Here is a 27,581-nt window from a genome sequence, read left to right on the forward strand (position 1 = left end):
TCATCTAGTGCTAATTTCAGCTTGAATTTCTGACCTGGAAAAATGAATCTAACCCAGACATAAACTTGACTGATTCACAGGAGAGGAAAAATTCCAAAGCAGCAACATCAATCTTGTAAACAATTTTTAATTTAATTACACGCTGAAAATCTACCCTCGACTGTGCATTCTAGGGAAGGTAATAATTTAGCTGGAAGCAGTTCTGATCAGACTGATTCAGTGAAACTCAAGCAATATCCCAGTCTTTTTTTTTTTTTTTTTTTTTTTTTTTTAAGAAGGTTCAAATAGGAGCTGGGGTAGCCCCCAAACTGTACAGCACCTCGGTCTGGCCCGGTAACGCTCAGCCCTCTCCCTGCGAAAAGGAAAGGACATGTCCAGTGGATAAATCTGCCCCTCAAAGCAGTCTCCCTGGAAGGCAGCTGCATTTAGCAGGTGCCCTTGTTCACGTCTCTGGTTAAACTTTTTTCCTCTGGGAAAGCAGAGGTCCTGCTTCACTCAGCCTGTCCGAGGCCGTCCCCTCTGACCTGCTAGTGACATTAGCTCCCCCAGCTGCTAAAACAGTCTTGAGCTCCATGCCTATCCCCCCCCCCTTCCAAAATGTCAAATCTCTTCTCCAAGCTCCCCTTCCCCAACCCTGCTTCTGGTGCCAATTGTAAGAAAAGTGTCTTGGTTTTGAAATACAAAAGCCTGATCATTCTGTCCCAGCACCTTGAAGTGAAGGCAAAGCAGAGGCACAGTCTAGGGATAGGTAGGGCAGAGAAAAACCTCATACCAGACGCTTCCCACCTTCCTGCTTCCAGGTAAATGGAGACCCTGGCTCAGGGCAGGAAGCTGATCTGACTGGAACAGATGATGGCTTGCTGCCCTCTGCTGGTCTCATCAAAGGATGCGTCCTTAGATCTTACCGTTTGCCTAAGCACCTGCCGACATGAGGAAAAGAAGCTGCTTTATATTGGTTATTATTTGTATTACCATACTGCCTAGATGGAACATGATACTTTAAAAATCAGTGCCCTGATTAGCTGGGCACAATCCTACAAGGCAGAGTTTTTGTATCACCACATCCTGTAAACTTTGCACTAAAAGTCACCTGCACAATGGGCCTTAGTAAGTCACTTTTTTTTTTTTTTTTTTTTTTCAATGTCCTGACACAAAGTCTAACCAATGCGCTGATCAGCCACTCTGTGACCCTGCAGCTACTCCCTGGGAGCTTTCTGCTAACCATCTTGTTAAAGTGACAATCTGATTGGAACCCAAAGAAACCAGAAAACTAAAGAATCAAGTCTGACAATTCCCCTGACCCCATCCTCTGAGGGGATTAGCATCCTTGAAGCCATTCTCAAACCCACAGAAGTCAATGGGAGTTAAGGGTGCCCAGCACCTTTACTTAACTGTAGGCAGTCAGCCTGTCCCATCAGGACCACATCGGTCAGAGCTGAAACCACATGACCCAGCATTGGTGCCTATTACTGGGACGGCTTTTTGGTCTGCTGATCTCAGTCCCTATCCTGCCAGAAGTGCTCAGTGTTTGAGGGGTGTTTATACAAGGACCCCCTGCTGCTTAGTAGATGTGACTGATGATCCCACTTCAGCTTCTCACAGGTAAGGCTGGGGGGTTTACTCCCCATGAACAGGTACCTACCTTGGGTGGGTGCTGGTGCCTAGCTCGCTGACACTAGAAGCTGGGTCACTGCAGGACAATCAAAGGCAGCAACTCCCCACAGCGGGAATTCAGTTTCAAGGATGCAAAGTGATCTGACCTTGTGGGCCCAATATTAAGTATCACAATTGGCAGCTTCTTCTCATGGGCAGCAAGTGCAAACCTGTAACCAGAGTACACCTGCAGGGACACAAAGGGACAAAGTGATGTGGAGCCTGGGCAGGGGACAAGCTATACACAGTACCAGTAGGACATTGCCAGGGATGGGGTAGGATTGTTCCCGCTGGTGGATTTGCAGATACAGACTACACAGAATGTTCTATAAACTGCTCTTCATTCAAGCACTAGATCCTTTCTTCTAACCTGCACAGGTTGGGGGCAACTGCTACTTAACTCCTAACGGGAAAGATTTTCAGTACTATGGCAAATATAGACATGTACAAATCCTTCCCCCTTCAGTGTGTTTTTGTGACTTTCCTTGCCACCCGTAGCTAGTTATCATAGGGCCTTGCTTATATGCTTTCATGGCCTGTCTGCTCTGCCCCGTTGGTCCTTCTGGTGAAGCCTGGGGAGAAATCTTAGACCTTGATCACTTCTAGGGATGCTATAAATACAGGGATGCTCAAGCAGCAATTTGGCCCCAGGTGTCCTGAAGAAGTGAAAATTGCAACCCATCAGCTGTGGCCTTACTCACTCACATGAGCCTTTGGAGTAGTTTCACTAGAGATGCATGTTAACATTTTACAATGCAGCTTTATTCTGTAAATTTGCTTTCATGCAAACTGTCTCTTGGATGCTTTCCCGGGTTAAAGGATGGGCTCAGTGTTAGGATAAATAACAGCACAGGCAAGAAATGGCTCAGGGAGGGAAAAAAATGGTGAAGCAAAGTGGGGGAGCTGCCAGTAGGGCTGTTCCAGAAAGCCGGTGAAAGTTCGCTGCTCGCTCATATGCTTCAACTTTTTTCAGCAGTCTAATGAGGAATTAACATGCCACACTGTTCTCTCCGGGCGCAGCACACTCTATGCCAGTCTGCTTCCTGCAGATGTCCAGCCTGGATAATGTATAAACCTCCCCACACTAGAGACAAAATTCTTTCAGGTTGCTATTCCCATAACACTAGGGAGTGAGAGGAATATGTTAGAAAATCAAAAGGAAAACTTGAGAGATTTTGCAACACTCAAGGGTCCCCATAACTTCCTGATATTTCACATAGGGCTTAATAGGGTGAGACCTAGGAAACTGTAAAAGACAAAAGGTTCAGGTAAGAAAATATGGGACCGTGATCTTTGCAGTGTTAATCTGTGTCTAAAGTCAGGCAGGTAACAGGGCTACCTAAGCAACCGTGGAGATTTAGGGAATATAGCTGGGATAGCAGAGCGGTATCAGGGAAATTGCTAAATCAGACTGGCACTGGAGTGAAAAGGAAACACATTACAGATACCTAACAGGGATGGCTGTGAAGCCAGATTATAAGGAGGGTAGAACCAAATGCTAGGAAGTTCTGGAGACTGGATTGAGATAAGAGGGCTGGTGGTCGCAGACTACGGGATCAGGGACCATTGCAGAGACAGTAGCCCTGAAAAATGGGAATACAGACAGGAGAGACGAGCAGTACCTGCAAAGAGGATCCTGCCACCAGCATGGAATCGGATTCAGCCAGGCGCGTGTGCACAAAATCCACTTTCTCCCGGCTCACTGTGTCCCCAAAGAACGTCACATCTGGCTTCAGGATCCCACCACATCTGCTACAGGCTGGGACACGGAAGTTATGCACTTGCTCTTCCGTGAGGAAGACATCCCCATCAGGGGCCATACCATGCGCTTCAGCTCTCCAGGTGGGATTCAGCGCCTCAAAGCGTTTCTGAAGCTCAGAGCGGGAGGTTTGCTCTCCACAGCCCAGGCAGAGAATCCTGAAACACAGTGAATGTCTTTCAAAGGACCCCCTTTCCACTGCTCTGCAGGGATTCACTGATCCAAAGACATTAAGGCCACAAGGACCATTCATGATCATTTAATACGACCTCCTACATAACAGAAGCCAGAAAATGTTACGCAGTCATTCCCTGTGTGTAGTCTGGAAGGCCCAGTATGGACTTCACAACTCCACCCAAGGAGTGGAGCAGGTTCGGCCTTCCACAGACCAGAAAAACAATAGAAAAATGCATTTGAATATTCTGTCTTTAACTATGCCCTGAAGGAAACTGCCCTATGGGAGCAAGTGGGTTCTAAAGCGCATGTGATCTAGAGAGTCAGAATGACTCAAGAAGAGATCTAAGTCCTCAATCTACTTCCCACTTCTATCTTCACCAGTAGGAGGTGGAGTCATGGTTTTAGCATTGCTCTGAAATATCACCACAGGTTGAGCTTTCAACAGAGGAAACTCAGCCCAGCATCCTGCCAAGGCAGATAAACTAGTTGCCATGCTGTTTACAGTGTGTACAGATCTATCATACAGGGCCTTTAAACACTGTGGTCCCAACTGCTCTGCATAGACATTAAAGTGCCTTGGGATCTTTTGGTAAGTGGCCTTGGCCAAACTTCCCCCTCTGTTTCTGTGATGCAGCGTGCTGCTCTCCATCCCAAGAAGTGGCTGCATGCAGTGGTGCTGTGTACATACAGTGTGCAATGTCTGTCAAGTGTACTATCCTTGCTGCACTTCTTGTCTCCGAACAGGCCCACCATCTGTGCTTCCAGCACAACGCACTGATTTCAGCCCCGTTTAACTTTCCCTGCACACTCGGTCCCTGTTTCCCTTTGTGCCCTCACTGAGAGAACACTAGATATGACAAAAAAGGAGAAGATCCTAATTATAACAGACTCAGGGGCAAATGAGCCAAACAGTGCTGCACAAAAGGTGTGTGACACACAGGAGCACCTGGGCATAAGAGATGTTCTGCCCCAGAAACAGCAACGGTGGATTAGCCACACTCCTGACATAGCATGGCAATTCTGTGATCACCTCCACTGCAGCCAGACAGCACCTTTATATTGTCCCACCCATGCAGTAACATAACCTCTTTACATAATTCCTTATGCAACCCTAGTAACGCCACACCCATTTGTAAGCCACCCTCCCATCCATAAGATGGCACCTGTGCATTAACCATCTTTTCCCTAACCCTGAAGAATACCTGTGTGTGCAGCCATGCAATTCTGTCATCCGCTGACTCCCGGCCTTGGTATGCAGGGCATCCACATTCTGGGTCACCAGCCAGTGCAGCTTCCCTAGCCTCTCCCAGTTTCTTAAGGCCAGGTGCGCTGCATTAGGCTGGTGAGAGGAGAATTGGGGCCAGCCCACAAAGTTCCTTGCCCAGTACCGCTGGCGGGCACCAGCACTGCGAACAAACTCAGCATGCTGGATGGGCCGCCTGTCCGTCCTGGCATAAAGCCCCACCCCTTCCGAGCGGTAGTCTGGGATCCCTGATTCAGTGGATATTCCAGCTCCAGTCATTACCAACAGCCTCTGGGAATGGGAAATGAAGCGCTGCAGTGCCTCCACTTCCACAGCATCTGGAGGAGGGCTGGCTGGCACAAAAGCCAGGTTTGGAGAGGCTTTGGCCATGGAGTGAGATCTGCAATGATGGAGCCCGAGGGCTCTGCAACCTTCCGGCACCTTCAAAGCACAGTATATGTTCATCTAGGATCCAAGAAGGTGACTATATGGCAGTTAAAGCCTAGAACGCAGAGGACTTCCTTAACTACAAGGTTATTTTTTCTTTAGCGACTGTGAGGAATTCGTGATGCTGATAATGATACTTTGTCCTTCTTTTCTGCCTTCCAGTCAACAATCCCAAATCACTTTGGACATGTCAATTAACTAAACAGCACCTGCGAGGAAAGCATTATTAGTCTCTTTTTCCAGATAGAGAAACTGAGGCACAGAGAGGTGAAGTAACTTTCCCCAGGTCATACAGTGAGTCATTGGCAGAACTGGGAATAGCGACCAGAACTGCTGACTCCCACCTCTGTGCCTACTCGCAGGCATCACCCTTCCTCCTTGGCTGACAAGCAGCGCCCCCTTGAAAATGGGCAAACTTGGAGAGAGACGGGGCCAGTTCTTTACATTTTATTACTCTTTTAAAGGGACACCAAAGCAGGGGAAGGCTGGAATCTACCTAATGCATGGCTTTACACTGGATTGCAGGTGGACAGTGTCCCTTTCAGGCACATGTGATAGGCACCAAGATTGGCAGTGGACAGATGGAGTAAGAGAAGCACTGGGATGTCAAGCCCACCTCCATTGGCCTTGCCTGGCTAGGGAGCCCGGATTCTCCTCAGGCAGGACCTTTGCTCTGCCGCTCTCAGCACAGAACTGTCTCCAAATCAGGATTGAAAGCAGCACACACAGAAGCAGCATGACCCAGAGCAAAGCCCTCACCACAGCCGCAATCCCTATCTTTAGAACCCCTTCCCACAGATGAAAAGATTCACCCTGTTGTCTCCCCCTCTCTAGGATAGAGGTTCTGCTGGTGGAGATTCCTTCAGCATCCCACCCTTTAGGTTAGGGGAGAGTGGAGCCTCTAGCCGTTACCGAGCCTGGGCAAAACAGGGCTTGAATTGGTGGGTGGGTTTGTGACCTTGGCTGTTGGGGACCACCCCTTTCAGTAAGAGCAAGAGGTGGAGGCAGGAATGGAGCCTATCTCTGCTGCTTTTCTAACAGTTTCAGTGTGCCTCCGAGTTGCTGCTCCCTTACCGGAGTCTGGAGGGAGCCAGGAGCAGAGGAGCCCAATATAGAAGGAGCAGCTGGGATATGGAGGCAGGCGAGGAGCAAAGAAGGGGCAGCAGAGTGGCCTACAAACAATAGGGGACAGAATTAAATGACTGGGGGAGGGGAGAATGGATTTTGGGGAGAGAATAACATAAATTGGCTGGGGGAGGGGAATTGACCTGGGGCCAGGAGAGGCATTGATTGCTTTGGGGGTAAGACTAGGAAAGGGTCAAGGAGAGTAGGAGAGGAAAGGCGCAAGGAGAGACATTTGTCCACCCTGTGTTCAAGAGATCGTTGTCCGTTGCGTAATTTCCCTGTGTATAAAGAGCATTTAAAAAAACCCCAAAACGATGGAGGATGAACTGTCTGGAGATCTCTGGAGACAAGAGGGGAGAAAACACGGAAAGAATTTGTAATTCAAACTAAATGCCAAATAGATCAGCTTGGGCCAGCGTGGGACCCTAAAATGAAGGGCCTAATTCAGGCCTGATTTGCACAGATGGATCCTGAGTGCCAGGTACAGTCAATGGGAGTTGCAGCTGCTCAACATCACTGAAAATTTAACCACTTTCTTAAGTACCTATTATGGATTTAGGTACCTAATTTTAGGCACTCACATCTGAAGAGTTTGACCTAGATTTTATAAGGTATTTGGGCATTGCCCCACTCAGCATTATACAACCTAAGGCCCAGATCCTTAAAGGGCTTGGGGGCCTAACTCCCATTGATTTCACATCTACCCCATTGGGCCCCACTAGCAAGATAGGTGAGGAAACGCCTAATTTGTGAATCTTGAATGGGTCTAGGTGTGAATTAGCACCAAAATGCTGGGTGGGGTCAGGACTGAGGTAGCTGAGTACAGATCCAGCCACCAAAATGTAGGTGCGCTGGAGACTTTAACAGCAGAAACTTAGGCACCTAGAGACATTAGACACAAACAGGCCTAGGCAGCAGCTGAGTGGGGATTTTGTGTGTGCTAACGGCACCTAAACATTAGACTTAGACCCTTGAATTGGCAGTTAGGCACCTAATGTCTCAATTACAGCGGCACAGCTGTGGCCCTGCAGCTGTGCCGCTGTAGTGTAGACACTTCCTACATCGACTGAAGGGAGTTTACTGATGATGTAGGTAATCCATCTCTCCGAGAGGCAGTAGCTATGTCTACCTAGCCGTGTCTACACTGGATATTAGGTTGACCTATCTACAGTGCTCAGGGGCAAAATTTTTCACAGCAACATAGCTAGGTCGACCTAAGTTTTTCATGTAGACCAGGTCTCAGGCTGACTTGTATGCGTCACTGCTGTCATGCTTTAATGAAGATACTCTAAGCTGATGGAAGAGAGCTCTCGCTTCTCTCTCCTACCTCTCCGAGAGGAGGGTAGCTAAATCAGCAGGAGAGTTTCTCCCACCAACATAGCTCTGTCTACACTGGGAGTTAGGTTGGTATAACTACTGGATTTCTCACATCCCTGAACAACATAGTTATACTGATATATGTCTGTAGCGAAGTCCAGACCTAAATCACATAAGCCTCAAAGGTACTTAGGTGCCTAAAATCGATAAGAGCTGAAGAGAATCCAGTAACACAATCTTTAATAAGGGATTGACATGGTAAAAGCAGTGGGAGAAGACACTGGTTTATGCAATAGCATTTTGGACAGACTGGAGGGGAGCAAGATGAGAGGCAGGGACACTTCAGTGGTACAGCTGGGAGATGACAGTGAGCAGCAAGAACCAAGAGGAAGGGATGTATTGGAGAAATGTGGTGAAAGATAAAAGAGAAGGATTTTATGACAAGCAATACCAGGGGGAAAGGGGAGGCAAATGATAGAGAAATATTTACTGAAGAACAGAAATACACTTGAAAAACATAGGACTTTTCACTTTTAAAATATGATTCTTAACCACAATGCTTTCTAGTCCACAAAATAATTAAAAATCATTTTCACTCTCTTGACAAGTTCCACATCCACAGTTTTTTGTTTCCCCTGCTATCGTTGCAAAAAATATTAACATTTCACACACCGTCTATAATCCACTACAGAAACAGATCAGATCAGCATTACAGCAGAAAAGGGGCAGCATCTGAAGACAACCTCTGACTCCAAATATCTCTACAGCACCCAACTCAGCCAAACCTCCATTTCTATAAAACATATTAACAAGAGAAAAATAAAACAGAAAAATAAAGCCCCTGTAGTTAAATCAGCAAGAAAAATTCTATAAGCATTTGCAAATTCACCTCTCATGTTATAGTAGTGTCTGACCTTCTGAGAAGACGAAAAGGCTGCAGAAACAGAGGAGAGAACTCTGGGAAATGTAGTTCACAAAAACAAAACTAAAGAATAAAACTACAAATCCCACAATTCAAAGAACACACATGCTGAAAAACTGAGCAAAAGAGCAAGATTTCAAAACACCAGGGAAAACGATCATGCAATTCTGTCTCTCAAAGTCTAGGGAAAAAACTAACATGAGTACCACAGACAGATTATATCAGTACTTAGCTCATTACAGTTAACTTAGCAGATCTATACAGCGTTATAGTTCAAAATTCATGAATTTCACATCTTGTAATATAGACAGCAAAGATATCTTGGGAGAAGCTGCAACATGTGTGAAAATTTCAGGAGATAGGCAGGGGGACAGGAGACTGGCTCTGCAAAGAGGGTGACTGGCTAATTTGCATAATCAGATCTATCATGCTCTGCAACCAGTCTGTGGAAAAAGGCTAACAGGCTTTTTCACAGGATCAGGCCTTGCAGCGAGAGAGGCTCCCACCCAGTGGGAGAGCTGCTGCATCCAGCGTGAGCGAGGTGGGTGGATCACCCTATGCTGGAAAGTGAGTGGCTGAGGAGTGAATGAGGGTCATATGCTTTGCTAGGTCAGCTTTGCGCAGTGGCAGTATCGTAGCCTGTGAGGGTTAACTGAGGCGTGATTATTGCTAGTTGAAAACTTTTTCCAATACCCCGCCTTAAGAGCTTGAAATACAGCTTTTGTTGGCAATTTTTGGCAGTCTCTAGGAAGGCTGACTTTTTGTCTGAGTGAAAAACAGATGAGGTGAAACTTCTCTAATAGGTTCCTTCTTGGCTTTAGTTTGTTTCTTTTTCTCCAGGCTTCCAAATTTCTCAATAGGGTTTTGTAGTGCTTGAGATTTATTGGGTGGGGAATAAATTCTGGCTCTTGTCTCAAAGCTAGTGGTTTGGTCTCTGTGTCCTGGGGAGCTCTGCTGCCCTCCTTTTCTGGTGCTGTGTGTGTGGGGTACTTATTTTCCAGAGCTGGGAAGTGCAGACTCCCTGAATTTCTAAAGTGAGTTTGGTGCTTGCTTGTTCACTTCAAAGAGCATGACTGGCCACAGAAAGTAGAAGGGGAACTGTATATTATTCTCTTCTTTCCAGTGAGAGGCAGATGGAGGAATGGGATATGAATCAGGGTGCACGGTCAAAGCAGCCACCCTGGCTACTTGAGTTGTGAAGGCCAAAAGTATAACTGCATTAAAACAAGAATTAGCTAAGGTCCTGGAGGATAGGTCCATCAGTGCCTAATAGCCCAGGTGCTTAGAGACGCACCCCACGCTGTGGGTGATCCTAAACCTTGGCTACCTGACACTGGGATGGGACTACAGAGGATGGATCACTCAGTAAATTGTCTTGTTCTGTTCATTCCCTCTGAAACATCTGGCACTGGATTCTGTCAGAAGACAGGATACTGAGCTAGATGGACCATTCATCTGATCCAGTATGGGCATTCTTATGAGCTGTGTCCTTTAGCTGGCAGCAAGTAGACAGCCTAGCTGTCGCTAGGACTAGCCAGGAGTGGCCAGGGCTGAGACAAAGTGCCAGATGTTTTCCCCTGATAGGCAAGCTGCTCCCGAAGGTCTGAGGTGCATGGGAGTTCCCCTCCCCTCTGATGCACCATGCCCTCTCTTCTCAGTTTCTCCACAGCTGGTCAGCAGCCTTACTGAAGCTGCAAGAAGCTTTGGGCTGCCTCACTGTCCTCCGAGCTGTCTTGAAGAGTCTATAGGGGCATTTCTTGACATTAGCCCTCTAAGAGAGCGGGACAGTTGCCATGATGCTGATGGCAGGGCTTAAATTCTCACAGAATATTTCCCGGTGCCACGGGGTTCAGGGCATCTTCCCCACAAAAGGTACCAGGGTTAGGGGCTTCTGGTCTATGGGTTTGAAAATATTTACCAGAGTGCTGCTCTGGACAGCTTCAGCTGACTTTAAGCTCTGGCTCATGGCATAGACAATGAGGGAGAAATGGGTAATACCTTCTCCTGAGGATACCTGTGTGACCTGTCTATGCCTAGGGTAGACCACCTGAAAATGCCGAGGTCAGGCAGTCTGCAAAAGGAGAGCAGAGTCTCCCAGCACTGGTGTGTAACACTGAAGTTAGACTCCCCAACCAGTCACAAACCATGCTTCTGATTCCCCACATTGGTTATCAAGAAGCTAAAACAAAAAATACACAGCCCCCTTTTCTGCAGTTCAGTCTCTATCTCCCAATCAGCCATGAGGTCCAGTAAAGAGATAAGCTATTACAACTCTATGCTCATTACTAAAAAGTTCTCCTGACCCCAAAGGGTCAGCCACATTATCAGATTAATATGCGTTTGGATCTTACCCAAAATACCATACTGCCAGCCAATGCTTTAGGAACTAAAGGTTTGTTATAAAAGGAAAGAAACATACAAGATGAGAGATGTTATATGATTAAAGCACTCAGATACATACAAATTATTTGAAAGTCCGTATATATCAGATTTTCAGGAGAACTGTGGAGTCTGCAGTCTTGTATAGCCCCTCTGGTGAACATCCAGTACCCTGGATGGATCTCAGTCCTCTGTTTCACAGCTTCAGTTGTAGATGAGTTGATCCAGAGGTAGGAAGCAGGAATGAAGACTGAAGACAACAGGGAATGGAGCAGCTACCTTTTATGTCCCATTGCCATGCTGCTTGTGGAAATGTACAGAAACATGATGGAGTCCAGGGTCACCTGGGCAAGTCCTGGTGATTCATAAAGGTGAAGAAGCCCTGGCTTCTCTCCCTCGGCTCCTTGTACCTGGGAGTGCCCTTAATGGGCCATTAACCAGGCTTATTGCTGCTGCCATCCTGCCTGGGGTGTTGCCCAGAAACACAGCCCAAGATGAAATACAGCAATATCAAACATATCCATAACTTCCAATACAAATATGACACACACACACATAAACAATATAATCATACTTAGAAAATTATAACCTTTCTAAAGGTACTTGACAGTCTATCCTGTATGAATTATTGTTATTTTGCAGTATTGCAATCATATTCTGAAAAGTCACCTCTAATCCAGCCAGCATCACAGCATGGGCCCTGGGAGAGACTGTGGCAAGTGTGGAACATTCAGGAGACAGGAAGGGGACAGGAGGCTGGCGCTGCAAAGAGGGTGACTGGCTAATTAACATAACCAGGCCCATGATGCCCTGCAACCAGTCTGTGAAAAAAAGGCTGATATGATGGCCTCCTTTTTCACAGGATGGGGCCTGGCAGCAAGAGAGGCTCCCACCCAGTGGGATAGCTGTGGCATCCAGCATGAGCTTGATGGGCAGCTCACCCCATGCTGGAAAGCAAGTGGCTGAGGAGTGAATGAGGGGCACAGGGGGTGCTGGGTTAGCTTTGCGCAGTGGTGGTATCATAGCCTGTGAGGGTCAACTGAGGCGTGATCATTGCTAGTTGAAAACTTTTCCCAATACTTCGCCTCAAGAGTTTGAAATACAGCTTTTGTTGGCAATTTTTGGCAGCCTCTATGGAGGCTGTTTTCTTGTCTGAGTGAAAAACAGATGAGGTGACTCTTCTCTGGTAGGTTAGTTGTTGGCTTTGTTTTCTTTCCCCTGGGACATCTCCTGAGTTTCTCTCTGTAGTGTTTCAGGTTTACTGGGGCTGGAATAAACTCTGGCTCTTGTCTTTAAAACTAATGTGTGTTCCTGGGAAGCTCTGCTGGTTTCCTTTTCTGGTGCTTTGTGTGCAGTGGGGGTGTGCTTATCCTCCAGAGCTCAGAAGGGTAGACTCCCTGAATTCCTAAATTGAGTCCCATACTTGCTTGCTTCAGAGAGCATGACTGGCCCCAGAAGGTAGAAGGGCAGGTATATAATATTCCCTTCTTTCCAGCAAGAGGAAGATGGAGGATTAGGAGGTGAATCAGGGCACATGGCCAAAGCAGAGACCCTGGCTACCTGAGTTGTGAAGGCCAAAAGTATAACTGCATTCAAAAAAAAAGAATTAGCTAAGGTCCTGGAGGATAGGTCCATCAATGGCTATTAGCCCAGGTTGTCAGGGATAAAACCCTGGGCTAGATGGACTATTGTGCTGACCCAATATGGGCATTCTTATGTTCTTATGAGCTGTTCCCTTTAGCTGGCAGCAAGAAGGTGTCGTCAGCGTCGAGCCAAAGTGCCACATGGTCCCTCCCCTTAGGTAAACTGGTCCTGGAGGCCTGAGATGCATCGGAGTTACACTACCCTCTGGCGTGTCATGCCTTCTCCTCTCCATCTCTCCACTCATGCTCAGTAGCTTTACTGAGGCTATATGTGGCTTTAGGCTGCCTTCCCATCCTCCAAGCTTTCTGGAGGAATCTCAGGGGGTGCTTCTTGACATTTGTCCTGTAAGAGTGTGGGACATTTTAAATCAGTGAATGGAGGCTGGGTGTCTGCTCTCTATACAGTTATTCTTCACTCTGCAGCCCAATGACAGTATAAGATATAAAACACATTGTATCTGTTTCAGTGAAGATGCAGAGAGATATCTATTTCAGTATACTATGTAACCCTTTAATTTTAGCACTCTTCTATGAGATAGGAGATAGGTTCATTTTCCTGCTAAGTATCATTCAGAGCAGGGATTCCAGTCAGTTTTCCCCCATCTTCTGGATGAGTGCTCTAACTACTAGGTTATTGGTTGCAGGGGGAGCACCACCATCTCCTCCTTCTCCTGGCTGGTTTTGTGTGGTTTACACTTGCTTACAAACAGAATTTTGGTGTTACTAAACTTTAAAAACTAAAAGTATACATATATGCTACATAACAATGATAAACAGTTTTGTTGCTTTTATGACAGTATTATTAATAACTAAATGTAGTCTCTTAACATGAGATATAGAAATTGCCTACCCATACAGTTTTTAGCAGATCCTGGAGAACTTAATAGCTGTGCTACGTCTGTGTTGTGTAATATACTTGTTGCAGATGGCAGGTATGAAACAAATGTGATCAGTTACCTTTGTTGTGTATCCAGTAATTACTATTTTTTTCTGCTTCTGCAACTTTTAAATGTTGAAGTTGATACAATAACAAACCATATTGTTTGCATCTAAATGAGACTTTTCCCCAATAGAAGATTAACAATGAAAAAAATTAAGTGCATGAGAAAGATCAAACAGCTACATTGCAACAACTTTAGTGTTACACATTTACTGAGGTTGGATATAATTGGCTATTGAGAATAGATTTCAAGAGCTTTTTCTTTGGCTTTTGCAGTTTCTTGAGCTAATTATATAAGATCTCAGGGATCATTGTAAAGGTAATAAAGTTTAGAAAACTGAAAGTCTCTATGAAGATTTTAGTACATCATTCTATGTAAATGGGAGTGAAAAATATTTGTATTTTTATTTTAATTAGGAGAGCTGTGTGACAACTCATGGTTTTAATTTTTCCTGGCATGGGGAATTTAACACTGGTTACTGATGTTTGTTAAGTGGAGAAAGTAACCAAGAGTATAAATATGGGGAAAATTGACCAAATTATCACTTCCACCAGATGTTTTGTTGCTGATAATAAAGTTTGCAATTGTCTTTGGTTTGTTTTTTGGGTTAATTGGTGGAGAATCAGAACTGACATATGTTTGTATTTTAGCAGTAGGTGAAGCAACTTTAGGGCATTTTTAATCTAAGACTCTATTCCCAAAACTTCCTCAGAGTCTAAATTAACATTTCTCTCAGTAACAAATGAGCTGTAACATGAACGAGAAAAAGATTTTCCAGTGAAAGGGTATGAAAGTGGTATGAAATGGATCAAACTGTAAATGACCCTGCAGGACATTAATTTGATAATTGACATTGGGATCTTTTTCTAAAGAGCTTTTTTCCTTGTCATTTGATAGGTCAATACAACTAACTAATTAGCATAAACTATCCCAGAATCCTTCAGTGTCTCTACTTTTCTTTAAACTGGTAATGAAATTAGGAAAAGTCAAAGTCTGATAAATATCTTATTGCTTGATTATAATAGAGGTAGGTTTACATTCACCTGATGGAGGAAAGTTTTGAAGGCATTTTGAGTCCTGGTGAAAACTCACTTTAAACTTAAGATGCATCAGATTTCGGTGGGTTGTAAAATTAAGGCATTCTAGTTAGCTTTGCGCAGTGGCAGTATCATAGCCAATGAGGTTTATCCGAGGCGTGATTATTGCTAGTTGAAAACTTTTCCCAATACCCCGCCATGACGACTTGAAATATAGTCGGCAATGGCAATTTTTGACAGTCTCACGTGAGACTGATACAGTGGTACAAAAATCAGATTTGAGGGGGAGAAAAGCAGTGGAGTGTGGGCTGGTTTAGTCAGTAACCTGTTAGAGGAGTTAACAGCAGACGATGCTTATGCTTTGTTCCGGTTCTAGCGGAGTGGGGTTGTTTTGTTCTGCATAGTAAGAAGTGGACCGGTTTGTTCGTGGGGTGCCCCAGCCTTCGGGGGGGCTGTGCTTGTGGATTTGCCTTTTATCTTTTCCCGCGGTTCCTAGGGAGGTAGGTCGTGGCCCGGCACTCGAGCTACGTGACGTCTCCCTGCAGCGGGTGTTTCTGTCTCTTTATCCGGGACGGTGGCTGAGGCTCCTCGGGATCGCTCCGTTTCCGATTCGCTTCCTTCCCCAGCTGGCGCGGGCTCGCGGTCCGGCTTCCCGCTGCAGTGTCCGCCGGGGACAGACTCCGGCTGTCAACGTCTCCGGGCGGGGGGACCCCGGGCACTCACAGCCGCCAGCTGCGGAACGGCGGAACGGAGGCTATGACCCCGAGTCCTCGTGTCTTGGCTCCGCCGCGCCTCGGGCATGGGCGATTCACGGAGCCTGAGCTCCGCACTCGGGCTCCCGGCTCAGTCGGGACGCGGGAGGGGCCCCAGGGAGCGGATGGGGGCGGGGGGACGCCGGGGGCGGGGAGGGCGCCCCTCAGCGACTCGTCTCTCGGCCGGACGGAAGCAGGGCGGTTCTCTCAGGCTCCGCCCCGCCCCGCCCCGCCCCGGTGGCTGACAAGCCGGGAAGTGCTCCTGAGTGTTCCCGGGCCGGCCGGGGTCTCTCCCGTCCCCACGGCTCCCGCTCGCCGCCGCCATTCTCCCCGCCCCCGCTCCACCCCCTTCTTCTGTGCCTACCTCAGGCGTTTCCCGCCTCCACGGAAGCTGGCACAGCGCCGCTCAATCCGCCTCAGCCATGCTCCGGCCGGGTGACGTAAATGCGTAATTTGCATAGCGACTCCCAGAGACCTCTGCGGCGAACTGAGGGATTTGGGTGGCAGGAAGGCGCGGAACCCCTCTCAAACCCGCAGGATTTGGCTGGCACTCCGGGTGCCGGAGGCAATGATCCCCAGGGCGGCTCGCACGCGACTTTCTTCCGCGGTACACTAGGGCTCCCCCTAACCTATCAGACAATAGCCCGCCAAGGGGTCGCAGCGCCGGCTGAGTTTTTGTTAGCTTTGCGCAGTGGCAGTATCGTAGCCAATGAGGTTAATCCGAGGCGCGATTATTGCTAATTGAAAACTTTTCCCAATACCCCGCCATGACGACTTGAAATATAGTCGGCATTGGCAATTTTTGACAGTCTCTACGGAGACTGAATGTTGCTAGTTAACAATAGAATAATACTGTTAATAATTTAAAGTGTGAAATAAGTGTTTGCTGTTTACATGGTAGTTTCGTAGAAAGCTGTGTTCGTAAGTAGAGAATGTAGAATCGAAATAACTGTTCTCAGAATTGCTCTGCTTTTGAGCATTTTAATTTTTCTCTGTCTTATTGTTTGAACGGTATTTAGAAACAGTGTTTACTGTTTTTTCTGCTAGAAGTGTCTGTATAAATCCTGTAGTTTATCAGGAGTTACAAGGTTTTGAGTCTGTTTGTGATGGAGAGATGCATGCTTTTATTCCCTTTATTTTTTGCCACTGTCTATTCCTGTTAATAAAATATTTTACTAAATTGAGTGATAGTAACTCCTCTAACACTCATTTTAAAAATCTTTTATGTTTCCGCAGTCACTGAAAGTGGGAGGTGCCCTGCCCCAAAAATTAAAGGGAGTAAAGAACAGACAGCAAAAAACACAAGACAAACCTCTTCAGCAAAGCAGAGGCGTTATATAGTGAAATAAAATCAGCCAGAGGCTAATGCAGCTAGCAGAGAGAAGTCTGGGATTTCCACAGAGGATTGAGAATGAAGATGAGCCTGACACACAAGACCCTTTGGGAGGGTTCAGTGGCATTTCAATAACTTCTGGGAGCTGCTCTGAATATACATGCAGTATATCACATGATTTCGAGCAATGTAATTCATTAGAGCTTATTTATTAGTGTTTACTCACTCATAAAAGTGATCTTATACTTTTACCCTGAAGAAACTTTTACCTTGGAAAAGGCAGCTGCTGAGTAGTGAGTAGTTAGTTGAAACACCCTATTCCAAGAATAAGTTCCTATTCCTTAAATTCTGTGTTGTGGCTGCCACTCTCTTTAATACATAGATATAGTACGTGGGCACTACTCATCGCACACCTTCCACATCCTGCTAGACCATCACATATCACATCATAGCCTTAGGCTCCATGAGTTGAGTCCCTTTACTGAAAAGGAGGGCAGCTGCAATCCTTCATTTGGTTTGAATTTAATGCAACTTTTGAGCTGATAACGCGTTGCCTATATGATTCCCATATCTCAAAGACCATTGAATAAATGTATTCCCTATTTGAGAGGCTAAGGATCCAGTGCATTTGAGAGAAATGGATGGTCTAAGTGGTATGAGCAGAGAAGGGGGAGCCTGGAGCCTCCGGCTGCCAGATGCTGGGATTGAATAACAGGTTGGGTCACTTGATAAATTGCTGTGTTTTGTTCAGTCCCTCTGGAGCATCTGGCATTGGCCACTGGGAAAAGCCAGGATACTAGGCTAGATGGACCATTGGTCTGACCCAGTATGGCCAGTCTTTTGGTCAGGAATTCCTGAATTCTAAACTTGGCTTTGACATTGACTAGTTATGGAAGTTGCTTCCACTCCCTGGCCCAGTCTCAAATCTGTAAAATAGAGCTAACAATGCTCACAGCAGCCCTGGGAGGAAGGTTGGGATTAAAATAAAGCACTTGGAAGATGAAATATGTTGTCTGTCCATTGGCTCTCAGGGATGCTGGATCAGGTTCTAGAACTGTCTTAAAAGATGTTAGTATGGCCAGGGTGTGGTGTGGAAGCCTGAACTCCTGTACCTGCTCTAAAGATAAACAGATAACTTTATTTTCTAGTGTTGCCAGTCTGGCACCTTTCACCAGCAATGCAGTTATTTTCTTTAAGGATATGACTTCCCTGCATAATTAACTCCAAGTTACTCCTCTTGATCCACAAAAATCTTGATGCTTGCCTTTAGCCAGTTGGCAGCACAATGGGAAGGTGACTCTGGCTTGCCATTTCAATCAGACGGAGTTCTGTACCAGCCCTGGAGAACTGCATTTGTTAGCACTCAGTACCACACATAAATGTGGGGGTTGGTTGAATGCTGAATTGGCACATATGGAGTGGGAAGTGACTTCTGTTCCTGAAGCAGAACACAAATAGATGGCAAGAAAATACATGCATTGTGAAAAGGCATTGGAGGACTAGTGGCATGCAAATTAAGCCAGGCTGTGCCTACACTATTGATTGGTCATGGCATCAGCTGATGTGATATCTTGTGTTCACTCCAATTTTAGCCTCTTTGGCCAGACTGGCCAGTCAACTCAGGTTAAAAGCACCAAGGCATTCAAGTGAAGGAGTTTTGAGTATGGGTGGGACTTGAATTAAGGGCAACACTTAAGTATATAACTTGAGGTGACTTGCAGTGAAGGCAAGCTCTTAGAGGTTTGTTTTAAAAGCTGTTTTACTGGAAAACCATATCATCACTGATGCTGGCCCTGCCAGTTCCACTTCACCAGGCCCTTCACACAGAGTTCAATTCAGCAGCTAGAGCAAAGTCAGTTTCCTAAGGGCCCAATTCTGACAAGTGCTGAGGCCCATTAATTTAAATGGGAGTGGCAAGCAATCAGTAACGTCAAAGATTGGGCCAATTATGTGTTTGCCTTTCATGTCTTGACATATACTTGTTCAGAATCAATTAATCTTCCCTCTAAAAGGGCCCTGGACTCCGGACTAAATTATGTGCTAATTTACACTCTGGGATTTTAATAGGATTGCACTGGATGTAAATCAGCACAGAATTGGCCTTTAAAGCTAATCTCTGGTGTTGCCTTCTTGCCTCTACACCTGTATGAATCTCTTCATCCACGCTGTAGTCTTTCCAGCACACATAGCCTAATTCTCCACTAGGTGGTTAGTGATATCACCTTTCTCAACAGCAGTAATTACTATTGTACTATTATTTTGTACATGGAATCAATGCTCATCACTTCCAACCAAGAATTTACTAGGTTAGCCCAGCCTAGCCTACATTAATATGTGTGATGCGGGAGAGATGCTGCTCTTTGCCCTAATCGCTTGACTACTACTCTAGACTATGTTCCTGGGTGAGTTTAGAAACAAAAAAATGCAGCCCAGACTTCAATACAAATGCAACACAGATTATTTTTTATCATACTAAGGTACAGAATACAGCAGACTGACACCAAGAAAGATGCTTGTCACTTGTTCCTGAGACACAAGCTGTAGATTCCAAGAAAACAGGGAGGCAGTGCTGAGGAGAAATTAAAGATTCCTGTGAATTTAGGACTGCCATATTACCAGCAGCAACACTCCACAGTTATGCGTGTCTATGCCTGAGAACCCCCAATCCCCAAGGCATCCCTATACATAATACTGCAATACATCAACAGAAACAACAAAGAGATGCTAATAGCCGGAGAGACAGACTAAAAATTTCTGTTTTGTCACAGGTTACTGAGAGTTTCATAACTCAAGCCATGGGACTTCATAACAAAGCTTTTATTTTTCTTTCTTTATATGTTAATCATATTGGCATCACAAGGACAACCATACAGCACTGTCTAAACTCCCTGTGTCCTTTGCCAGCATAAATGGGGCGTAGAGTAAATCCTGGGATGAATTTTCTGGGATCTGCGACTGATTCTAAAGTCTCAGCCAGAAACAGGGAGAGGATATTGTAGTGTCCCTTGACCTAATGATGATACTTCTTAGTAGGGGAAATAACGATGTCTATTGGAATGTGTTAGCCAGGAAACTGGGTGTGCCTGTGTTTGGAGAGTGATAACATAAAGCATGTGGGATTGTTAGTAGTCAACCTCAAGGTCTCTGTGTTTTCTTTACAAAAGCCACAATCCCGCATGTGCACACTACACTACAGGACATGCAGTGAAGCATTAAAAATATACTCTTCTTGTTAGGTTTCATTTTTAGGAAAAGTGGAGCACAAGTCATGCTGTCTGAGTTCCCTACCACGTTGGCCTTTTCTACATTGCCAATTTTCAGGAAATCGCTCACCGGCGCTAGCGACTGTTTTTACCATCCTGTCATCTGAAGCATTATAGGATTAGAGTCCACAGTGGTACAAACACTAGCTGTGACAGGAGTGGGGCTGCTTTGTATTCATTTGTGGATACTGTATGTTGATCTGGTTGGGATGTTTACTGTACGGACATAAGAGGTTTAATAGGCGGCTGTCAGGAAAAGCTGTCAGGATGGAAACACTTGCTCAGGGTAAGCCACCCCACAGCAAATACTTGAGGGCCCTTATGGGACAAGGGCAGAGCCACTGGTTCTGAGGAGTCTGGCTCCAGCTCCGGCTGAGGCTACTGAACTGGTTTGGACAAGCAGGGCCAAGGCCTGGTAGCTGACAGAAGGAAGACGCTTCTAGCTGGATTATCAGCGACTCCCTCCCTCGCTCAAGAGGGCAGTAGTTGGGGAGCTGTTTGGGGGAACAAGACTGTCACGGCTTCCTGCCAGGCTGTGGGAAGAAGCTAGGTAGGCTCCCCTCTGCCACCACTGGTCCGGCTCCGCCAACAAGAGGAGTGCCGTCCAACAGCGCGGAGGGGCCTTGCGCAATCCATGGCACCGACCGGTCTCTGGCACCTTCAGACCCTCCTCGGGACGCAGCAGGCGTCTGGGCCACCCCACAGTCATGGTCCCCTTGCTCCGCACGGTGGCACGGCACCCCCCGGGGCAGCCTGTCTGTGTCTCCTATCCCCATCGCCCCCGGAACCAGGCCGGCCCAGTGCTGGCTCAGGACGGGAGCTGCAGTTCCCAGATCCACCACGAGGTGGCCCTCAGCGGCGCGCCATGCGCGCGCGGCCGCCCTGGGAGCGCGCACGCCGCGAGGTAGAGGTGGTGCGGGAGCGCGCCCGTGGGGCTGGCCGAAAAAGTTGCAAGCGGAGAGAGAGCGAGAGGAGAGCGAGGAGAGCGCGCGGCAGCTGCGGCGCCGGGCCCGGCCGGACCATGGACGACCTGGGTGAGCGCGAGACCCGAGCACGCCCCCCCCTCCCCGGCTGCGATTTTGGCGGGTAACCGCCCCCGCGATCCCCCTACCCCCCCTCCAGCCCGCACCCCCCATCCCCTCACCCGCCTCTGGCTGCACCGCCCATTTCCCTCAACCGGCACCCCCCACACCCTCTCCAGCCCGCCTCTGCCTGCACCCCACACCCCCTCCAGCCCGCACCCCACACCCCATCTCCGCCTCTGCCTGCACCCCACACCCCCTCCAGCCCGCACCCCCACACCCCATCTCCGCCTCTGCCTGCACCCCACACCCCCTCCAGCCCGCCTCTGCCTGCATCCCCACACCCCATCTCCGCCTCTGCCTGCACCCCACACCCCCTCCAGCCCGCACCCCACATCCCATCTCCGCCTCTGCCTGCATCCCCCTGATCCCCTCCAGCCTGCACCCCTGATCCCCTTATCTGCCTCTGCTTGCATTTCCCACACCCCCTCAGCTTGCATCCTCCTCCACACAGCCCTCCCAGCCTGCCCCCCCTAATCCCCCAGCCTCCCTCAGCCTGTACCCCAACCGGCTCACCTGCTTCTGCCTGCACCCCACCCACCCCGTAGCCTGCATCCCTCACACTCCATTCCTCAGCCCACAACCTTAAGCCTGCACCCCTGAGCCTATACCCCCGCAGTCCCCACCCACCCTCATTCTTCAACCTGTGCCCCTACACAGCCCGTGAGCATGCATCCCCAACACCCCCACCCCTTTCAGCCTGTACTCCCCACATCCCCCCAGCCTGCCACTTGCACACACCTACAGCTGGCCTTCCACTTTCCTACACCCCCAATTAGTTTGTAAACCTGCCTGTCCTTCCCCCCACCTATATCCAACTCCACCTTTTTTTAGCTTACACCTCCCCGCTGGCCTGTACCCTTCTTGTGCCCTGCCATTATTGTGCATCCTGTCTCTAATTAATTTGCCATAGCTGTCCCACCTTCCCGTTACACACATTTTAAACCACTCACTTTCCTCTGCTTGTCTCCTGGCTAGGAGGATTACATCTTTTACTGCCCTATCTCTAAATCAGTTTGCAGCTTGACCAGGCTTGTGCACACACATTTCTTCCCCCTGTCTTTGCTGTAGTGTCTGACTTCTATTTTTAGGCCTGGCTTGAATGTGTAAAGTGATCTCCCAGGAACCTTTGAGATGAAACTGACCAACAGACTTTACAACCACATTAAAACCATGATACAGGCATGTTTAGAATCCATTCCAGCATCATATCTTTTCTCTGCCACTCCCTCAGGTGTGGAGCAACCTTTTGAACCATCAGCAGAGGAGTGTGGCTTCACGGGAAAGATCTGTAGAATCTCTGTTTATCTCCCGCATCATATCAGGGAAGGAAGATGATCCCTCAAAATTCCCTTGTGCTCTGGGAGATGTTAGGGTGACCAAGTTCTGCTTATGAAACTGATTAAATCAAATACTGGGAAAGGACTGGAATCCATTACTTCCATCATACCTTTAATAGAAACCAGACCTTCCGTTAAGATGCACTCCAAGAAAATCACAGTTTTATTAGTGGACCCAGAAGCTCAAATTACAGTGCTAGCTTCAAGCAGGCAATAACATCTTCAAAAAAGATGGCCCAAACTGGCTTGGGATAAAACATTTGAGAAACAGAGTCTGTCAGCCAGTTGGCCTTTGGGGCGTGTGCTGCAGCCCTAACATTCATGGTGAGCAGCAGTTCCCTTCTTAGCGAGCTAGGTCCCCCAGAATGAAGTGGCCAGCTGTCTAGTTACATGTTGAAGAGGAACCTGCAATAGAAACAAACTGGTAGTTGTATTTTTGGAGGAAGCAGTTCTGGCTTTTTGGTTTTTCCCTCATACACCACAGCTCAGGCACCTTTCAGTGATGTGGTTCTGGCTGAGTGGCCTTTGGCTTCTAGTGCCAGGTTTCAAGTAGGTTCTTACCAATAATGGATCCCCAGTGGTGTATTGGCTTGCTGAGGAGCATCTTCAGGGGTGAGCACACAGATAATGTTTGTAGGACCATCTTAGCGCCTTCCCTACACAGTTCTAAAACCATAGGAGCTGAGCTGTGTCAGCTATACCCGTTACATTCCTTAAATTCAAAGTGACGCCATCTGGCCAGACAGCGCAGTGCTTCCATCAGCAATGGCTTTTCACCTCCATCTAATATATCCATACGGTGAGAAGAGTAAAGATGATTTGCAGATGTCTGAAAAATGGGGTTTGTGTCCTTTTTGTGATGCTTTACAATGTATAAAGAAGACCTGCAAGCTAATTTTTTGTTTAAGTGTTTGTTTTTTATGTTAGAAATATCTAAAATTTCAAGTTGTCTTCTCTGGTTTTGCGGGAGGTCTTGAGTGTACATGGGGAGCTTTTTCATGCCTTGTTTTAATTGATGGAAGTGTTTGATTCATTAACAAAGAGGTCCTTCCCCTGAAGCACCCATTGGACGTTAGGAGTTAAATATGTTGACACAAGCAGACACAATAGTTTAAAAAAAAAAAGTGATTTAAAAATCCATTCCTGTCTCAGCAGCTCAAGTTTCACTCTTCTGCCATGTCATGATTCTTACAGTTCTCCTTTTGTCCATAAAGTCTTCCAGGATAGACCAGGTCTGAATAGCTAAAGTTAAAAAAAGTGGAAACCTCTCTCCCCTTAGCAGCTTTTCATATCTATGATATCTATCATAAAGAAGCAAACCAGCTACAAGCCCAGTCACTTTTTCCTTTGCAGATCATTGTTAACATGAAAGCTGCCTGTTTTTTAATAATTGTGCTAGTCTTTGGGCATGTAGAGGAGAAAGAATAGTGTGTTGGATGGTGTGGGACAAATTAATGCTTGGTGTAACTCTACTGAAGTAAAGATACACCATGGGTGACTTTGACTATATTGCTGAAACTTTGGAACCTACTGAAAAAAATAGTGGAGAGACTTTTAGGCACTGAAAAAAAGGCTCCAGAAGAGTCCTACCTTCATGCTTCTTGTGAGTGGAGATCAGGAAAGAAGGACATCATGAAAGGTTTGTGTGAATGGATCTTTGTTGTTTTAGGGGTTTGTTTATTTAGAGCAGGTAAACATTGCTATTGCTTTTCCCCCAGTGTGGAGAAATTTAACTTCCAACATGCAGGCCATGCCAGAAACTGTTTAAAAATTCTACCAACCCAACTTGCATTTCCTGGTGAGTTGGAAGTCTGTGGTGCAATGTGTTCTTTGTGTGAGCACTGTCACACACTAGAGTAGCACCAGGGGAAAAAAAAGAGGAGTTTGTTTGTGTGAGAGATCTGTTTAGATCTGTCCCCCTTGCTCTTCTGAAGAGAGTGGTGCATATCATAGGGGGTTCTTGGAAGTTGGTTAGGAAGGAGGGTGAATGGGGTTTCACTTTCTGAAGTGTCATAAACGGGTGTGGAAAATGAAATTACTGTCTTAAAAAGAGGGAAAGGTCTGAATTATTTTTGGGTCTGATGCCTGTAGAATACCAGAGAACAATGCAGTGTGATGTAAGGCAGGAAGGGATGGTTTGGGTATTCCCAGCATAACTGCCAACGCATACATTTTGATTATGACGATTTTAGATAACAAATTAGGATGTTGAATCATCAATAGTACTACAGAACCTAGCCTGTCTGAGCAGGTATCCATGAGGCCAGCTCATCTGGATCAACCAGACCCACAATGTTGGAATGGGAAGAGAGGAATCTCTTATCTTCTTGGTTTGTTTTGGATAGATGTTAGGCCTGCTGCCTGAGGAGGGTAGCTTTAAATTGGCTGCTTGTTTTGTAGATTCAGCTTGATTTTGTGACTTCCTTGCTGTTTCTTATGGCCTCAGGGAATTGTCTGTGTGGGAATTGTCCCGCCCCCTTTAAAAATATAAAATGCATTGTCAAGTTAAAAATCATGCTTTATTTAACAAATTCCCTTACCTGTGATACTATTTTAAATTAATTGACTTTTAACTATGGTGTTTGTTTTGCATTTCACTCAGTTTGGACAATAAAAAATAAGTCCAATTTCACTTTTGTTAGTTCTTAGGCTTGGTCTATGCTAGCGACTTATGTTGGTATAACTATGTTGCTCAAGGGTGTGGAAAATCCATATCCTTGAGCAACACAGTTATATGGACCTAACTCTTGCTGTAGACAGTGCTACGTGGATGGGAGGGCTTCTCCTGTCAATATAGCTACCGCCTCTTGGGGAGATGGAGTACCCATGCTGATGGCAGAAACACACCTATCGGCATAGGTAGTGTTTTCACTAAAGTGTTATAACTACACAGTTGCACCACTGCAGCATTTGAAGTGTAGACAAGCCCTTAGTCACTCCTCATGGACTAATACAAAATTGCAGTGTTTGAGTTTCAAGCACTGAAGTGGATATTTAAATCTTCATCAGCTGTTTTCATTGAAATGAGAGAGGCATGGAAACACTTCTGCAAAATCTCTGCTAAGCTTGGTTTAAAAAAAGCACTGTCTTGATAACTTCAAACAAAAATGGTCCTGCTTTTAGAATCTTTTTGTGGTGTTAAAAATTTCTGGTTCTGTGCTGCTTCATTTTAATTGCAAAATCCAGCTAAAACAATTATGACTTAATTTTAAAAATCACTGGGCACTGTTCACCAGAGCTCGTAAAAGAGGTTTCATAAATACAGATTGCTTTTGGTATTTAACAAGTAACGTATTAATGGCAACATTCTGGCTGTGCATAAACACTAGATATTTAACTGTTCAAACGTGTTCTGATTTTAGACGCATTTGCTGGCTGCTGGTGGGAGGCTGCTTATTTTGTCTGACCGTTTAGGTAAAGTGCTAGGCTAAAAGACTCAGCTACATGAGACAAAGTTTTTATTTTAAACCTTGTGGCACCACAGAGAAAAACATCTCTCCCATCCTCTTTTTACAGTTTTGTTCCTCTTCCCATAGAAGTCCTGGGAGTGGTATTTAGTCCTAAATGTGGAACAAGGTGCATATCTTTACAGCTGTTTGTTGTATCTCTTGGTAGGGGGAAGATTGCTGTGCTCTGCAGAGTCATGCTGTCTGTCTTTCTCTCCCTAGGTGCATGATGGGTCTGTCTGTCTGTCTGACTCACTTCCCTCAGGTTGGATGCCTTGCAGTTTTTAGAGCTGACCTGGTACTGGCCTGCTCTAACTAAATGTTCAGTGTGAAATTGCTTCATTGTGGCCTACACCCAAGGAAACATTGCTGCAATAATTCAGCCCCTGGGCTGTCAGCTGACTCAGGTTTCTGACTCTTTGCTGGTGCTGGGTGAGAAGACTCTAAACCAAGGGTGTCAAACATCCGGCCTGCGGGCCAGATACGGCCCGCCAATCTTTTTGGTCCAGCCCCTGGCGATAGTGTGCTCTGCCGCGAGATCTTGCGGCGTTGTACTCTCTGGTGGCCTCGTGCGCTGCCGCAAGAGGGTACAACGCCCTGAGATCTCGCGGCAGCGGATGCTGCTGCCAGAGGGTACAGCGCCGCGAGATGTCGTGGCAGAGCACGCTGCTGCCAGAGAGTACGACGCCATGAGATCTTGCGGCGTTGCGCGCTGCCACGAGATCTGTGTACTCTGGCGGCAGCGTGTGGAGTGTTGTGTGCATGAGATACAGCGCTCCAAAAGTGCCTAGTATTTCGATTTATGGTATGTTGGCCCACTTGAAGTACATTTAATTCAAATCTGGCCCGCCATAGCAAATGAGTTTGACACCCCTGCTAAACAGGACTAATATCCACCACAGTAGGAATCTGACTTGTTTCAGATTCTTAGCTGTTCTGACCCGGTAAAACAGGGGCTTTATTGTCTTGGGGGCTCAGACAGGGAGTCCTCTGCCTCTAGCAGTGTGTAATGCAGAAAGAGGCTCATTTTCTTGCTAGTCTATTTCCATTGAAAGTCTGGACTCTGTGCTGTCTTTAGCCCCTTTGTCTCTAACTGGGAGAGGTCAACATAGCCAAGTGACCAACTGCCCTCTTGGTTGAAATGGATCCTCTGACTTCATCTTCACCAGCTGTTAGAGAATCTAATGGGTAACTTCCCTTATACCTAATTATCCACTCTATCTTTCTCTCTGTCTCTCCCTTCCTCCTTACTGGTCCCTGCTTTTTACTTTTCCTGGGGAATCATAATACTTTCCACTTCTCTAGGCCCTCTTTTCTCATCCCTCTTTTATATTTATAATAAATACAACTCATAGAAAAAAAAGACTGTTTTATTGCTGGAGAACCTGAACTCGAGTTTTAATACTTCGCCTGGGTATCTTGGCATTTCACAAACAGCAATGTAAAGCCTCACACTGCCTCTGAGGTAAAGGTCAGTATTATCCCCATTCCTTGTTTAAGGAATTTGCATTAGTGTAATTACATCAATGTAGTTTTCCACTAGAGTTTTGCATTGGTATAGGCACTGCCCCAGCACAAATGGGTCTTACACTGGTGCAGCTTAAGTAGTTACTTATCTTTATGCAGGTTGTGTGAGTGTGTGAGAGTGTGAGTGAAGGGTTTAGACCTGTGTAAATTGCCTTCATGTAGACAGAGCTGGGGAAACTGGTACTGAGATGTAGG

At 46.5% G+C, this 27,581-nt stretch overlaps 2 protein-coding genes and 4 non-coding genes across 8 annotated transcripts in view; 5 read left to right on the top strand and 1 right to left on the bottom strand.

The window, feature by feature from the left end:
* Positions 1-14: 14 nt before the first annotated feature.
* Positions 15-9,623, bottom strand: SIRT4 (sirtuin 4). 3 transcript variants are annotated; one of them, XM_067550102.1, is made up of 6 exons: positions 8,611-9,623; positions 6,354-6,451; positions 4,792-5,488; positions 3,276-3,570; positions 1,643-1,840; positions 15-920 (listed from the first exon to the last, which is right to left on the bottom strand). In XM_067550102.1, the coding sequence occupies exons 3-5, from the start codon at positions 5,295-5,297 to the stop codon at positions 1,688-1,690; spliced, it is 954 nt and encodes a 317-aa protein (XP_067406203.1). In that variant the 5' UTR covers positions 5,298-5,488; positions 6,354-6,451; positions 8,611-9,623; the 3' UTR covers positions 15-920; positions 1,643-1,687. The 3 variants fall into 3 exon arrangements, with proteins under 3 accessions (XP_067406203.1, XP_067406204.1, XP_067406205.1); XM_067550103.1 differs by lacking the exon at positions 8,611-9,623 and adding an exon at positions 6,645-6,762; XM_067550104.1 differs by lacking the exon at positions 6,354-6,451.
* LOC137154592 (U4 spliceosomal RNA) lies at positions 9,256-9,396 on the top strand. The gene has a single exon (XR_010920244.1). It is a non-coding gene; the product is annotated as a U4 spliceosomal RNA (small nuclear RNA).
* Positions 9,624-12,021: 2,398 nt separating the features above from the next.
* On the top strand, positions 12,022-12,162 carry LOC137154593 (U4 spliceosomal RNA). Its single transcript, XR_010920245.1, has one exon. It is a non-coding gene; the product is annotated as a U4 spliceosomal RNA (small nuclear RNA).
* A 2,592-nt stretch (positions 12,163-14,754) lies between these two features.
* Positions 14,755-14,895, top strand: LOC137154591 (U4 spliceosomal RNA). The gene has a single exon (XR_010920243.1). It is a non-coding gene; the product is annotated as a U4 spliceosomal RNA (small nuclear RNA).
* Positions 14,896-16,075: 1,180 nt separating this feature from the next.
* LOC137154590 (U4 spliceosomal RNA) lies at positions 16,076-16,216 on the top strand. The gene has a single exon (XR_010920242.1). It is a non-coding gene; the product is annotated as a U4 spliceosomal RNA (small nuclear RNA).
* Positions 16,217-20,939: 4,723 nt separating this feature from the next.
* Positions 20,940-27,581, top strand: part of PXN (paxillin) — a 55,822-nt gene continuing 49,180 nt past the window's right edge. The window contains exon 1 of the mRNA XM_067550105.1: positions 20,940-21,025. Within this exon, the coding sequence (XP_067406206.1) occupies positions 21,013-21,025 (13 nt within the window). The 5' untranslated portion in view covers positions 20,940-21,012. The remainder of the gene's footprint in view (positions 21,026-27,581) is intronic.

This window comes from Emydura macquarii, unplaced genomic scaffold (genome assembly GCF_026122565.2).
Source record: "Emydura macquarii macquarii isolate MOO-44397 ecotype Brisbane River unplaced genomic scaffold, CSIRO-AGI_Emac_v2 contig_1254, whole genome shotgun sequence".
Lineage (NCBI taxonomy): Eukaryota > Metazoa > Chordata > Testudines > Chelidae > Emydura > Emydura macquarii.